General features: G+C 37.2%; 1 protein-coding gene across 1 annotated transcript in view; it reads left to right on the top strand.

Annotated features, from left to right (window-relative positions):
• KCNN3 (potassium calcium-activated channel subfamily N member 3) overlaps positions 1–15,977 on the top strand; it is a 457,853-nt gene that overhangs the window by 434,750 nt on the left and 7,126 nt on the right. Inside the window, 1 exon segment of the mRNA XM_053704468.1 lies at positions 11,689–11,758. Within this exon segment, the coding sequence (XP_053560443.1) occupies positions 11,689–11,758 (70 nt within the window).

Below are 15,977 nucleotides of genomic sequence, written 5' to 3'. Positions count from 1 at the left end.
AAATGTTATTTTAAACCATTTTTTCTTATGGGACGTTTATTTTTTAGCCCTGAGCCTGAGCCCAAGCCTGTCTGTACATTATGTGATAAACCCTGATGGCAGAAAAAGAAGTTATGTAAAGATTGCCTTTTTCAACTTTTTGGTGGAAGTGCTAATACAGCCACATTTTCTGGTGAACATGGTTCTAAGGTTATTCAACTATCTGACACTGATTCTGAGGGCAAGACTTCTTCAGTTCATTATTATTATTATCAGGTATTTGTAGAGGGCCAACAGATTCATTCAAATGATCTTGCTTCTTCTGCTGTTTTTGATACTGCTACATTATGTGAATTTATTACATGCATCAAAGAGACTTTAGGGGTTGAGGATGAACAACCTTCTGTATCTTCAGACTGGTTTAAATCTAAAGCAGATTCTATTTAAACTTTTCCTATAACTGAATCTATAAAGAAAGTTTATTTGGAGGAATTTTCAAAGACTGAAAAACAGTTTAATGTTTCAGAAAAATTATTCAAAAATGTTCCTTTGCCAAAACCACTTCATTGTCAATTTTCTACTTCACCTAAAATTGATGCAGCAATTTCAAGATTAACTAAGTAAATGTTATTTCCTATAGATGACGCTGGTGCTTTTACAGATGTAATGTAAAGAAAAATGGAGTATAATCTAAAAAAGATTTATTTGCAGCAAGGAGCTGTTTTGCATCCTATTTTGGCTTTATTTTCTGCCTTTAAAGCTACAGATACCTGGTCTACTAATTTCATGGAAAGTATTTCTACCTCTCAAGATGTGCATCATTTATGGCTTTTATTTCAGATTTAAAGAAAGCTTTTGCCTTTTCATTATCTGCTGCTTCTGAGATGTTAAATCTAACAGCCAGATCCATGAATACAGCTAACATGGTAAGAAGGGCACTTTGGCTACATCACTGGGAGGCCGATCCCAGTTCCAAAATTAATTTGCTGGGCCTACTATTTGAAGGTAACATATTATTTGGTAAAGAGCTTGATACCTTGATTTTAAAGCGTTTAGAGGGGAAAAGTTAATTTCTTCCCCAGGCACCAAGATTGATCAAGTCTTTTTCTTATGCCCATAGACAGAAAAATCAATATAAAAATTTTAAAACTTCTTTCAGAAGGGAGTCCTTTTGTAATACAGACTTAACAACACAGGTACAGGCAAGAGGTAGAGGTCGTACCAGGGTGACAAATTTTCATCAGAACAAGAAACAATGAAGGTACACCTGTCCAGATGCCTTTGAGAGGAAATCTTTCCAGATTCTGAGACATCTTGACCAAGGTAATTGCAGACAGATGGGTGTCACAGATCCTCAAGAGGGAATATACACTGGAGTTCAAGAAGAAACCTCCAATTCCTTGCTTTGTAATATCACTACACCCAGAGAATGAAATGAAACATCAGGTAATTATGCACTTTGTTCAGAAACTTCTGGAACAGGAACCGGAAGTAATTCAAGAGGTTCCGCCATGCCAACGATTTCAAGCTTTCTATTCTCCTCTGTTTCTAATGAGAAAGAAGAACAATTCCTGGAGACCAATCCTGGATCTCAGGCATTTAAATTCCTTTCTGGAGGTCAAGAAGTTCAAAATGGAATCACTCAATACAGTGATAAACGCAGTGCTTCTAGGGGCATACCTGTTATCAGTCGATCTAAAGGATGCCTATTTCCACATTCCTATCACAGAAGTTCACAGGCAATTCCTAAGATTTTCAGAACTAAGGGTCAGGGGTCTATTTGTGATACATTATCTAGACGACATTATCTTGATCTCTAACACTGTTCAACAGGCAGAGTGTCACAAAGAACAGCTACTTCATACCCTACAGGAATTTGGATGGTTGATAAATCTACAAAAGAGTCAGCTTCAGGCAACTCAGTCCATCATTTTCCTAAAAGCACAGTTCGATATGAAGAATGCACTAGTCTCTGTGTCCCCACAAAGAAGGAAAAATTTGATAACTTACTTTAAAAAACTTCAAAAAATCATCTTGTTTAACAGCTCAAATATGGATGCACTGGTCACATGTCTTCCCTCATCCATTTGGTGAAATGGGCAAGATAGAGGATGCTTCCTTTTCAAATCCATTTTCAAAGATTTTACTTAAAACACCTGGGACTCAGTCAGCAGATTCATTTTCCAGTGGAGTTAAGAAGATATCTACATTGGTGGTTTCAGAAAGAGAATCTTTCTCTGGCTTTCCTCTGGTGGAACCAGATTGGATAATTATACAGACAGATTCCAGCAAACTTGGCTGGGGAGCTATGTGCCAGGGAAAATATGCACAGGGATCATAGACAAGAAGTCTTCAATCCCTTGATGCAAATGTTCTGGAAATAAAAGCAGTCTTCAGTTTTTACTTCACTTTCAGAAACAACTCCAGGAAAATTCAGTAAAAATTATAACCGACAACAGAACAACAAGGTCCTGCATTCACTTTCAGGGAGGAACAAGGAGTTTACAAGCTCTCAAGGAAGTATCGCCCATTTTCATTTGGGCACAGAAGAATCTAAAGGGGATATCTGCCTCTCACCTTCCCGGGCTACAGAATGTAGAGGCAGAATATCTAAGCCGAGTTCCTCTTTCTCAAACAGAATGGCAGTTAAACACAAATCTTTTCAGGATGATTGTCAACAGATGGATCTGCCAGAAATAGATCTGATGGCTTCCAGAGGCTTCCAGAGGCAATCACCAGTTGCCTCTATTCTTCAGTTGCCTGCCAACCACACTGGGAATGGATGCTTTCTCTCAGGTATGGAGAATCAACCTAATATTTGTCTTTCCACTACTCCATCTTATTTCTCATCTACTCAGAAGGATTCAGAGGAAAACAGCACCGTTTGTGGCAGTGATTCCCTTTTGGCCTCGCAAACCATGGTTCCCCCTGCTTCTGTATCTTTCAGTGGAAACTCCATGGCTCCTTCCACAATCTCCAGACATGTTGTTCCAGGGTCCAATTCTACATTCAGCACCTCAATGCTTAAACCTGACGGTATGGTTACTGAGATCACAAGATATAGACAACTGAATATGTCAGATTTAATTATTCAAACTTTACTACAGGCTAGAAAGAAGGTTACCTCTTCAGCCTATTACAGAGTATGGAATACATTTTCAGCATGGATCATTCAGCATAATGCTTCTACTGCCAATATAAAATTACATCACTTATTGGATTTTCTACAAGAAGGATTCTTGAGAGGTCTTTGCGCTAGGACATTGAAGGTTCAGGTGTCTGCTATCTCGGCCATTTCTGGTATCAAGTGGGCACAAAGACCATTGGTCCATCAATTCTTTCAGGCCTTGGCTCATATTCAATCTTCTACAAGATCTATCATTCCAACATGGGACCTTCCTTTGGTCTTGGAAGCTTTAATGGAAATACCCTTTGAACACATTAGAGAGATCTCTCTCGGATTTCTCACATTAAAGACCATCTTTCTGATTGCAATTACATCTGCAAGAAGAGTCTCTGAATTACAAGCCTTGTCTGTCAAGGAATCTTTTCTGGCTTTTCATAAAGACAAAGTTGTTTTGCGCACAGGACATTGTGTTACCATCTTTTTGTCCAGAGATGAAAGACTCTCCAGGGAAGCCATTATACCGACTTGATGTGGTACATTTGTTTGTGGTACCAAGGGGTCTATGACAAGGTCAAGCTCCTGTAAAATCCACTTTGGCAAGTTGGATAGTTCAAACCATCTATGGAGCCTATAAATAAAAGAATCAACCAGTTCCAGTTGTGCTTAAGACAGATTCTACACGGGCAGTGTCAACATTATGGGCTTTACAAGCAGATGCTTCACCTATGGAGATATGTCAAGCAGCAGTCTGGAGTTCTCCACATGCTTTTGTTTCACATTACAAGTTGGATGTGCGACAGTCTTCTACAGCAAAATTTTGACGAAAAGTCTTATCGTCTGTGGTTTCCTAATAAACGTCGTATGCAGCATTTTTTCTTTGTTTGGCTTATTTTTTATCCCACCCAATGTTTACCTATTTATATTGCTTTATTTTCTTCTCACTGGTAAGCATTACCAGGGAGGGACAAGATAACTAGAAATTAACAAATATAAGCAATTTCTATAGCTTGGCTCATTTCCCTGGGTAATGCTTACCAGGTTTCCCTTCCCTTTTTTCCTCTTCACCTTTTCCACCTTTGAAGGCTGGACATCTCTAAGAGGATAAGGGGAATGGGTCCAGATTACCTTTATAGGTAAGCAGGGCATTGGTCTTTTATGTCCATGCCCCTTTTTGAGAGGGCTTCTCACTGGTAAGCATTACCCAGGGATATGAGCCAAGATATAGAAATTGCTTATATTTGTTTGTTAATTTCTATTTATATTAGATGTTTAAATAAACCGGAGATAATTAAATGATAGTCTTGTCATTTTTTCCAGCTTTCTGCAATGCAACCCATCATGGCCTCTTCCCGAAGGTTCCCCCCAAAAGTTGAATTTTTTACTTTTATGTCTTTTACTTTTATGTCTCTTACTTTAAAATGCAGTTTCTTCCGCAAATGAAAGTTGAAATGTAAGTTTGTAGTTCTTACTAGAATGTCCCTTCCTTGTCTTACCTCTATGAAACTATAAACTTGATTTATTGCAAGAATGTTAGTTGGTTAAAATAGAAGATATAGCTTACAAAAAAATCTTTATGATCTTCCAGAAGGAAGCCATCTTAAAGACTTCTGTTTTTTTCTGATATCAGAGAGAAGGTAAGCCAAAATCCATCTAATGTTATCCAAACAAATCCCTTCAGACAGATGCCCCTATTTAACAAAGGTCTTGCGGACCTGATCCGCAAGACCTCGCTGAATGCAGAGAGCAATATGCTCTCCGTATTCAGCATTGCACCAGCAGCTCACAAGTGCTGCTGGTGCAACGCCGTCCCCTGTAGACTCGCGGGGCTGTCAATCAACCCGATCGTACTCGATCGGGTTGAATTGTGGTGATTCCTCAGAGCAGACGGACAGGGTTATGGAGCAGCGGTCTTTGTGACCGCTGCTTCATAACTGCTGTTTCTGGCGAGTCTGAAGACTCGCCGGAAACACGGGCCATCAAGCTCCTTTCGGAGCTTGATAGATAGACCCCAAAATCACCAAATACATATTGATTTAGTGTGTTTCTTTCATCCTAGCTACAAATATTCATATCCTATGTATCTGTATCACAGCAGAGATATTACTAAATATTTATAAAATTGAAATCTTTATTACATCACCATATATCCAATACTACTTTAGCTGATATAACGGGTATCTTTGTGCTTTTCTCAAACTCAGATGGTGATTTTTTTTCTACTTTGACTTAACTTTAGAAGATAGGCTAAACAGATACCCATTTAGCAAGAAATGTGCTTCACATCACAGGCTACACACATTGCTATACAATAAAGAAACTAAACATCAGATGTGTATGTTGTTTCAGGCATTTTTAAGCATTGCATTATTGTTCCACAGACCTCAGCATCTGAAACAATCCATTGACAGAAAGCACATCTTTCTGAGGCTTCATTCTTGTATACATAAAACACTACTATAGGCCTAATATAATAACACTGGTAAACAATGGTAAACATGGATATTACATGAGTTACAGGTGGGGAGATAGATGATAAGCAAAACAATAACAGCTCTTTCAGCACTGGAAATTAGTTGTTGAAAAGGGATCCTAGTGGGGTGTAACTTTTGTTCTACATTTTGATGTGACTCTACAGCCAGTTGGTAAGCAAGAGGAATATTAAAGGGAAGATACATAATAAAGTCCTTCTGTAGAAAAAAACATAGAGGTTTAATAGATAGTGGTCTGTCCAGCATTATTTGAATTGCTTTGTTTTTTCAAGGGGGTTTCAAGTCAAAAATTATTTTAATCCATTTGAAAACTCTGTTGTTGTTTTCTTTTTTTGGGGGGGGGGGCGGGGCGGGGTTTGGAGCCATCTCACCATGTTAACTAATGTCCTCTTTGTATAGCATGCCTTGACTTTAACACAGATTTGTTTTTGTTTATGTTCTTGTGTATGTTGAGTTTAAATAGTACAAACAAAATGTTCTGCTCTTTGCTCTTTTTTGTCATCCATGGCATTTTCATGCACACAATATTGTTTTAAAAAGAAATACTTCACATGATGCATTATTAGTTATGCTTAGTTTACATTTAAGAAAACACAAACACTTCCTGGTTTCTTTTTTTTTTCTCAGCTACTAAACATACCGACCAATAGAAGAAAACGAGACAGCTCAGTAAATACAGTTCATCTGATGTATCTATTTGTAGCTCCTGGACTCCTGGGAGTTCAGACTTATCGATAATACAATTCAGTCAAAACATCTAACCAGGAAGTTTATCAATTAAAAGTAGAAAATTATTGTATAACCACTAAGCAACACAGTCAGAAATCAGAAAACAAAAAAGAGCATGAGGGACGGTGGAAAGGAATGAATATAAAATAGCATAAATATGATTAAGGACCTAAGAGTCAATATCCAGTATATCAATGTTATCATCTAGTTCCAACCATAGGTCCCAGCAAGCTTTCATTCTCTTTTTAGCTACATAGATTCCCTTCTCCATTTATGCAATATGCTCCATCAGATAAATTACCTGTGGAACAATGGGAGATCTGGCTTACACCATTCTCGTTCAAAACAAAATTTAGCTGCTGAAAATAAATGCGTCATTAAAAAATGTTATCATATTCCCTACAAAATGAAAAAAAAGCCAAGGCTGGAGATCAAATTATATTTATTCCCAGTTTGTTGCATAATTGAAAGACCTGATGCCAGAATTCCCCAACCCTTAGGCAAGACCACCACACATGCAAGTCCATATACACCTCCCCACATTTTCTCCAACAGAGGGCTGACTGTGTATTGAATACATATGATAACCTTAGTGGGTTCATACATCACAGCAGATGATGATATGAAAATATGGAGACTCCAACAAAAAAAGACTAAGCAGTTAATTAGGAAGGTTAAAGCTCATGCAGAAGAGAAGATAGCATAGTCAGTAAAACATGGGGACAAAACATTCTTTAGATATATCAGTGAAAGAAGAAAAAATAAGGTAGGAATAGTAAAATTTAAATCAGTTGATGGTAGAATAATAGAAGGAGATAAGCAGATTGCAGACTGTCTCAATGATTACTTCTGTTCTGTTTTCACTAAAGATTGTGAAGATACAATGTCTACATTAAGGGATGCTACGCAAAATAGAAACAAGCTTAACAGTAATCTTTTTACAGAGGATGAGGTTTTGTTAGTATTATCAAAAATAAATGTTACAAAGGCAGTGGGTCCTGATAATATTCATCCAAGGGTTTTAAAAGAACTTCGATCAGTGCTAACTGTCCCATTAACTGATCTGTTTAATCAGTCACTATTAACAGGAGCTGTCCCAGATGATTGGAGAATAGCAAATGTAATACCCCTTCATAAAAAGGGCAGTAGAGAAGAATCTGGCAACTACAGGCCAGTTAGTTTAACTTCAGTAGTAGGGAAATTAATGGAAAGCCTCTTAAAAGAAAGAATTATGACTTACATAAAGACAAACAATTTAGAGGACCAAAATCAGCATGGTTTTACTTAGGGAGATCATGTCAGACTAATCTAATTGACTTCTTTGATTATGTAACAAAAGTATTAGACAAGGGAGGAGCAGTTGATGTAGCATATCTAGATTTCAGCAAAGCATTTGACACCGTTCCACACAATAAACTTATTCACAAACTATATGTCCTTGGTCTAGATTCAAAAATTGTGAACTGGGTGGAATGCTGGCTTAAGGACAGAAAACAAAGTGTCTTAGTAAATGGAGTTCATTCAGCAGAGGGGGCTGTTACTAGTGGTGTTCCTCAGGGGTCAGTTCTGGGGCCTGTTTTGTTTAACATATTTATCTGCGATATCAGCAAAGGGCTACAGGGGAAAGTATGTCTCTTTGCAGATGATACAAAAATTTGCAACAGAGTGGATGTTCCAGGGGGGGTAGACAAAATGAGAAGTGATATACAACAATTGGAGGATTGGACAAACGACTGGGATCTAAAGTTTAACACAGCAAAGTGTAAAATAATGCATTTAGGGAAGAAAAATCCAAATGTTAATTACAGACTCAATGACACTTTACTGACTGTTACAGACGAGGAACAGGACTTGGGAATTATTATTTCAGATGATTTAAAACTTAGTAAACAATGTAGTAATGCAGCGAGTAAGGCTAGCAGAATGCTTGGATGTATTGGTAGAGGTATTTGCAGCAGAAATAGTAAGGTTCTTATGCCACTTTATAGATCATTAGTTAGGCCTCATCTTGAGTATTGTGTGCAGTTCTGGAGACCATATCTTCAGAAGGATATTAACAAACTTGAATCTGTGCAAAGGAGGGCTACCAAAATGGTACATGGTCTAAAAAATAAAACTTACCAGGATAGGCTCAATGACCTAAATATGTATAGCTTAGAGGAGAGAAGGGAAAGAGGTGATATGATAGCAACTTTCAAGTACATTAAAGGGTTTAGTAAAACTGAGGCTGTGGGTATTTTACATAAAAGAACAAGAACAAGGGGTCATGAGCTCAAGCTAAAGGGTAGTAGATTCAGGAGTAATTTGAGGAAGCACTTCTTTACAGAAAGAGTGATTGATTTATGGAATAAACTTCCTCAAGAGGTAGTAGCAACAAACACTGTGGGGGACTTTAAAAATGCATGGGACAAGCATAAGGCTATCCTACGAACTAGATAAGTTTATACTGTTAGGTAAGGTCGGGTAGACTTGCTGGGCCTATGGCTCTTATATGCCGTCAATATCTATGTTTCTATGTTTCTATATGCCACCTCAGTAGGATTTGTAGTACAGCTCTACTGAATTGGCGCAATGTCAATGCTCACTCTCAGTCTTTCTATGCAACACTTCCCAGTTTCTAATTCAACATTAAAACTTTCAAAAATCACTAAGCATCAAACATGGCTGCAATATAACTACATTAAAGGGACACAGCAAACGCGCATTTCAATTTTCAATAGAAGCATTTTTAAAATATATTTCTCTTAACAAAAATGCATCTAGTAAAACGTATCACTGTTTCATTGGCATACCCACATATTCCACTAATAACACCCCTCTTGCTCAGAGAGTCAACAAGTTCCACCACTTATTGTGTGAGCTGGATTTTTTTTGAATAAGTGCAGCATATATGTGAAAGAGTTTGTACTAGGTATTTTTACAGTTTTTACTAGGTATTTTTACAGTTTTTACTAGGTATTTTTACAGTTTTTACTAGGTATTTTTACAGTTTTTACTAGGTACTTTTGCTAATAATATAAATATATTGTAAAAATGCCTCTATTCATTATTATTGTTTATTTATAAAGCGCCAAAATTTTACGCAGCGCTATACAAAAGTGCATTACAATCATGAGGGTACAATACAATAAAAACATACATTGTATAAGACTATATGTATAATATATATATGTATAATGTACTACACTTATATTGATAAACATAAGCAAAAGGAGAGGAGCGCCCTGCCCTTGAGCACAATCAATGGTAGATGCACTTTTATACAAGGTGAGCTAAAGTTAGAGAGGCTCTCAAGCTTACCATCTATTCATGGACAGTTCCATGTTGACAAATATAAATTATACATTGCAGTTATATCAATGTGACATAATTATGTTGTTTATCACCAGTTCTGCTTGCTAGTTAGGACCATAGAAAGAACTCTAGTGAAATGAACAAGTCTGTATATTCCAAGATGAATAATGCTATGATAGATAACATGTAATTATTTAGTAGAATGAGAAGGTCTCAGCCTGTGAGAGGGGCTGCGCAGTGTGAGGTGTGAGAGGGATTCAGCTTCATAGGCTGTGACATTGAGAGGGAAATAAGATGGGGTCCAGACTGTTGCAAGCACTGTACCCAGGGCAAGTGGGAACCAACATGTAAGAAAAGTTGGGCCAATACATGGTGGCGAGAGAGGGGCAGATGGCTACATTCTGAAGTAGAACTTAGACACGCAGATGGCGGTAGGCCCAGCACACTTTGAATGCTGTATAAAAAGTGAATATTAGCAAACCATATAAATACATTTGCATTGTGATTCTTCCATGATCTCCCAGGTGGATTTCAGGTGATCACTGTGACAATAGCAATCACCTGATGCATAAAGCTTGTCAAGGCTCCAAAATATACAGAGGGACATGAGACAACTTATTTGAAAGAAAAAATCATCCTCTTTTAAATAAATGATCCTGTATCCTTCCAGCTGGTTGTCAAATCAATCGCAGCATTGGATCAATTGTAAGGGGTGTCTTAAAGGACATTATACACTCATGTTTTCTTTATATAAATGTTTTGTAGATGATCTATTTATATAGCCCATAAAGTTTGTTTTTTGAAAAATGTATAGTTTTGCTTATTTTTAAATAACATTGCTCTGATTTTCAGACGCCTAACCAAGCCCCAAAATGTTAGGAGAATACCGTCAGATACCTACTCCAGCTTGCTCCTGTTTGTGTAAAGGGTCTTTTCATATGCAAAAGAGGGGGGAGTGTCTTATTTCCCACTTGCAGTGGGCTTTCCAGCTACCTTTTAAATAGAGCTAAACTGGCAGCTTGTATTGTAAGTTTTAAACAGTTTTATACTAGATTTTTATATCAGTATCTGTGCATCTTATTCTTTATGGTAGTGTCTATTACATGCAGTTATATAAAATTGGTGTATACTGTCCCTTTAACTCTAAAGAAGCTAGTTACCCCCATGACCATATAAATGTCACATAAGACCTCATATTTAAAAAAGGGATTTGTCAGCAGTTACAGTCTATAAGTAATCTGACATTAATTGTATGTGAAAATCGATAGACTAAAGAAGCCTTTTGTTATCCTGCTTTGTAGCAGGACAGTGGTAGTGTCCTGCACCTCTACAGGCCCAGCCTACTGCTGACCTTTAACAACTAGACATACAAACATATAAAACAGTGATGGTTATAGGCTTTAATGCGTCATTGTTGTACAGGCTCTATGGGCTTATTTTAAGGCAATTGAAAGTATATTTTTAATATAAACGTACAGGCATTTTACTTTGACTAAATATTTTCAGATTTTACTTTAACATTTACCAAACAAAAATTATGAGAAATTAATTTGAAAAGGAAAAATGTTTACTTAAAGGGACACTAAACCCAATTTTTTTCTTTTGTGATTCAGATAGAGCATGCAATTTTAAGCAACTTTCTAATTTAGTCCTATTATCTTCGTTTTCTTGCTATCTTTATTTGAAAAAGAAGGCATCCAAGCTTTTTTTGGTTCAGGACTCTGGACAGCATGTTTTTATTGGTGGATGAATTTATCCACCAATCGGCAAGGACAACCCAGGTTGTTCACCAAAAATGGGCTGGCATCTAAACTTACATTCTTGCATTTCAAATAAAGATACCAAGAGAATAAAGAAAATTTGATAATAGGAGTAAATTAGAAAGTTGCTTAAAATTTCATGCTCTATCTGAATCACGAAAGAAAAAATGTGGGTTCAGTGTCCCTTTAACGCTGTATTGCTTGGTTAAAAATAAAATACTTTTCTAACAAATAAAGGAAGTGGAATTGTTGGTGTTTCATTGTACCATGCCGGCTGCACACGCTTACTTAAATTGTCTCTGTGTTTCAGACTAAGAAGTGTGAAGATGGAGCAGAGGAAGCTCAGTGATCAGGCCAACACTCTTGTGGACCTCTCCAAGGTAAGCCTTTCACTTAAAGTGAATGTCAACTTTCAAGAATGAGTGCCCATTTTTTAAAAATACTAATAAAAACAGGGGCCCTTTCATTCATGAAAGTTTCCATTTCACTGGTTTTGTTAAAGGACTTACCATTTCTTCTTGAAGCCAGAGAAGCGATTCCCCCTCCTGCTGCTCGTCACTTCATACGTCAGCAATGACAAATCTGGCTTTCCCCATTCACGGCGTTAAAAAAAAATTAATTAAAAGTTTGGATTTTAGAATAAGTTTAAATTTTGGAATTTTGGCTTTGGGGATTTTTACCTGCAGTAGTGGGACAGTGTAGCAATTAGGGTTAATAGAGTTTGGGGAGGGCTATAAATTAAAGGGACATTAAACACCTGGAGATGGTAATATAAAATTATAAATCATATATATATAAAAAAAAATCTGCAATATATGTTTATTATTTATTTTGTCCCCCTTTCCTGTAATTCACATTCTGAAATTGTGAGCTTTTCAGTTCCTGTTACAAATTAAAGTGCAGAACACTGTTATATTCCACACAGCCATTGGCTGCACATTCTAGTGACCTATTTATATTGTTTCTAATTGGCCACAGCAGAGAAGGTAACCTAACATGTTATTTTTCTTTGAATGCTTCACGCTATCTTGCATTTATATACGGCTAGATTTAGAGTTTTGTCGGTAAGGACCCGCGTAGCTAACGCCGGCTTTTTTCTGGCCGCACCATAAAAATAACTCTGGTATTGAGAGTCCACATAAAGGCTGCGTTAGGCTCCAAAAAAGGAGCGTAGAGCATATTTAACGCAGCTTCAACTCTCGATACCAGAGTTGCTTACGCAAGCGGCCAGCCTCAAAATGCACGATTCCCCCATAGAAAACAATGGGGCTGTTTGAGCTGAAAAAAAACCTAACACCTGCAAAAAAGCTGCGTTCAGCTCCTAACGCAGCCCCATTGTTTGCTATGCGTAAACACTTCCTACGTCTGCACCTAACACTCTAACATGTACCCCGAGTCTAAACACCCCTAGCCTTACACTTATTAACCCCTATTCTGCCGCCCCCGCTATCGCTGACCACTGCATATTATTATTAACCCCTAATCTACCACTCCGGACACCGTCGCTACTTACATTATCCTTATGTACCCCTAATCTGCTGCCCTAACATCGCCAACCCCTATATTATATTTATTAACTCCTAATCTGCCCCCACAACGTCGCCTCCACCTGCCTACACTTGTTAACCCCTAATCTGCCGACCGGACCTGAGCGCTACTATAATAAAGTTATTAACCCCTAATCCGCCTCACTAACCCTATAATAAATAGTATTAACCCCTAATCTGCCCTCCCTAACATCGCCGACACCTAACTTCAATTATTACCCCTAATCTGCCGACCGGAGCTCACCGCTATTCTAATAAATGTATTAACCCCTAAAGCTAAGTCTAACCCTAACACTAACACCCCCCTAAGTTAAATATAATTTACATCTAACGAAATTAATTAACTCTTAAATAAATTATTCCTATTTAAAGATAAATACTTACCTGTAAAATAAATCCTAATATAGCTACAATATAAATTATAATTACATTGTAGCTATTTTAGGATTAATATTTATTTTACAGGCAACTTTGTAATTATTTTAACCAGGTACAATAGCTATTAAATAGTTAAGAACTATTTAATAGTTACCTAGTTAAAATAATTACAAAATTACCTGTCAAATAAATCCTAACCTAAGTTACAATTAAACCTAACACTATACTATCATTAAATTAATTAAATAAAATACCTACAATTACCTACAATTAAACCTAACACTACACTATCAATACATTAATTAAATACAATACCTACAAATAACTACAATGAAATAAACTAACTAAAGTACAAAAAATAAAAAAGAACTAAGTTACAAAAAATAAAAAAATATCTACAAACATAAGAAAAATATTACAACAATTTTAAACTAATTAAACCTACTCTAAGCCCCCTAATAAAACAACAAAGCCCCCCAAAATAAAAAATGCCCTACCCTATTCTAAATTACTAAAGTTAAAAGCTCTTTTACTTTACCAGCCCTGAACAGGGCCCTTTGCGGGGCATGCCCCAAGAAGTTCAGCTCTTTTGCCTGTAAAAAAAACATACAATACCCCCCCCCCAACATTACAACCCACCACCCACATACCCCTAATCTAACCCAAACCCCCCTTAAATAAACCTAACGCTAAGCCCCTGAAGATCTTCCTACCTTGTCTTCACCATACCAGGTTCACCGATCGGTCCTGAAGAGCTCCTCTGATGTCCTGATCCAAGCCCAAGCGGGGGGCTGAAGATGTCCATGATCCGGTAGAAGTCTTCATCCAAGCGGGGCAGAAGAGGTCTTCCATCCGATTGAAGTCTTCATCCAGGCGGCATCTTCTATCAACATCCATCTGGAACGGAGCGGCAGCATCCTGAAGACCTCCGACTCGGAACATCCATCCTGGCCGACGACTGAACGACGAATGACGGTTCCTTTAAATGACGTCATCCAAGATGGCGTCCCTCGAATTCCGATTGGCTGATAGGATTCTATCAGCCAATCGGAATTAAGGTAGGAATATTCTGATTTGCTGATGGAATCAGCCAATCAGAATCAAGTTCAATCCGATTGGCTGATCCAATCAGCCAGTCAGATTGAGCTTGCATTCTATTGGCTGTTCCGATCAGCCAATAGAATGCGAGCTAAATCTGATTGGCTGATTCCATCAGCCAATCAGAATATTCCTACCTTAATTCCAGATGGATGTCGATAGAAGATGCCGCCTGGATGAAGACTTCAATCGGATGGAAGACCTCTTCTGCCCCGCTTGGATGAAGACTTCAATCGGATGGAAGACCTCTTCTGCCCCGCTTGGATGAAGACTTCTACCGGATCATGGACATCTTCAGCCCCCCGCTTGGGCTTGGATCAGGACATCGGAGGAGCTCTTCAGGACCGATCGGTGAACCTGGTATGGTGAAGACAAGGTAGGAAGATCTTCAGGGGCTTAGTGTTAGGTTTATTTAAGGGGGGTTTGGGTTAGATTAGGGGTATGTGGGTGGTGGGTTGTAATGTTGGGGCGGGTATTGTATGTTTTTTTTACAGGCAAAAGAGCTGAACTTCAGGGCTGGTAAGGTAAAAGAGCTTTTAACTTTAGTAATTTAGAATAGGGTAGGGCATTTTTTATTTTGGGGGGCTTTGTTGTTTTATTAGGGGGCTTAGAGTAGGTGTAATTAGTTTAAAATTGTTGTAATATTTTTCTTATGTTTGTAGATATTTTTTATTTTTTGTAACTTAGTTCTTTTTTATTTTTTGTACTTTAGTTAGTTTATTTCATTGTAGTTATTTGTAGGTTTTGTATTTAATTAAAGTATTGATAGTGTAGTGTTAGGTTTAATTGTAGGTAATGGTAGGTATTGTATTTAATTAATTTATTGATAGTGTAGTGTTAGGTTTAATTGTAGGTAATTGTAGGTATTTTATTTAATTAATTTAATGATAGTATAGTGTTAGGTTTAATTGTAACTTAGGATTTATTTGACAGGTAATTTTGTAATTATTTTAACTAGGTAACTATTAAATAGTTCTTAACTATTTAATAGCTATTGTACCTGGTTAAAATAATTACAAAGTTGCCTGTAAAATAAATATTAATCCTAAAATAGCTACAATGTAATTATAATTTATATTGTAGCTATATTAGGATTTATTTTACAGGTAAGTATTTAGCTTTAAATAGGAATAATTTATTTAATAAGAGTTAATTAATTTCGTTAGATGTAAATTATATTTAACTTAGGGGGGTGTTAGTGTTAGGGTTAGACATAGCTTTAGGGGTTAATACATTTATTAGAATAGCGGTGAGCTCCGGTCGGCAGATTAGGGGTTAATAATTGAAGTTAGGTGTCGGCGATGTTAGGGAGGGCAGATTAGGGGTTAATACTATTTATTATAGGGTTTAGGGGTACATAGGTAGTTTATGGGTGTTAGTGTACTTTAGAGTACAGTAGTTAAGAGCTTTAGGAACCGGCGTTAGCCCAGAAAGCTCTTAACTACTGACTTTTTTCCTGAGGCTGGAGTTTTGTCGTTAGAGTTCTAACGCTCACTTCAGCCACGACTCTAAATACCGGAGTTAGAAAAATCCCATTGAAAAGATAGGATACGCAATTTACGTAAGGGGATCTGCG

The sequence above is a fragment of the Bombina bombina genome, chromosome 1 (genome assembly GCF_027579735.1).
Source record: "Bombina bombina isolate aBomBom1 chromosome 1, aBomBom1.pri, whole genome shotgun sequence".
Lineage (NCBI taxonomy): Eukaryota > Metazoa > Chordata > Amphibia > Anura > Bombinatoridae > Bombina > Bombina bombina.
This window is presented reverse-complemented; position numbering and strand designations above follow the sequence as displayed.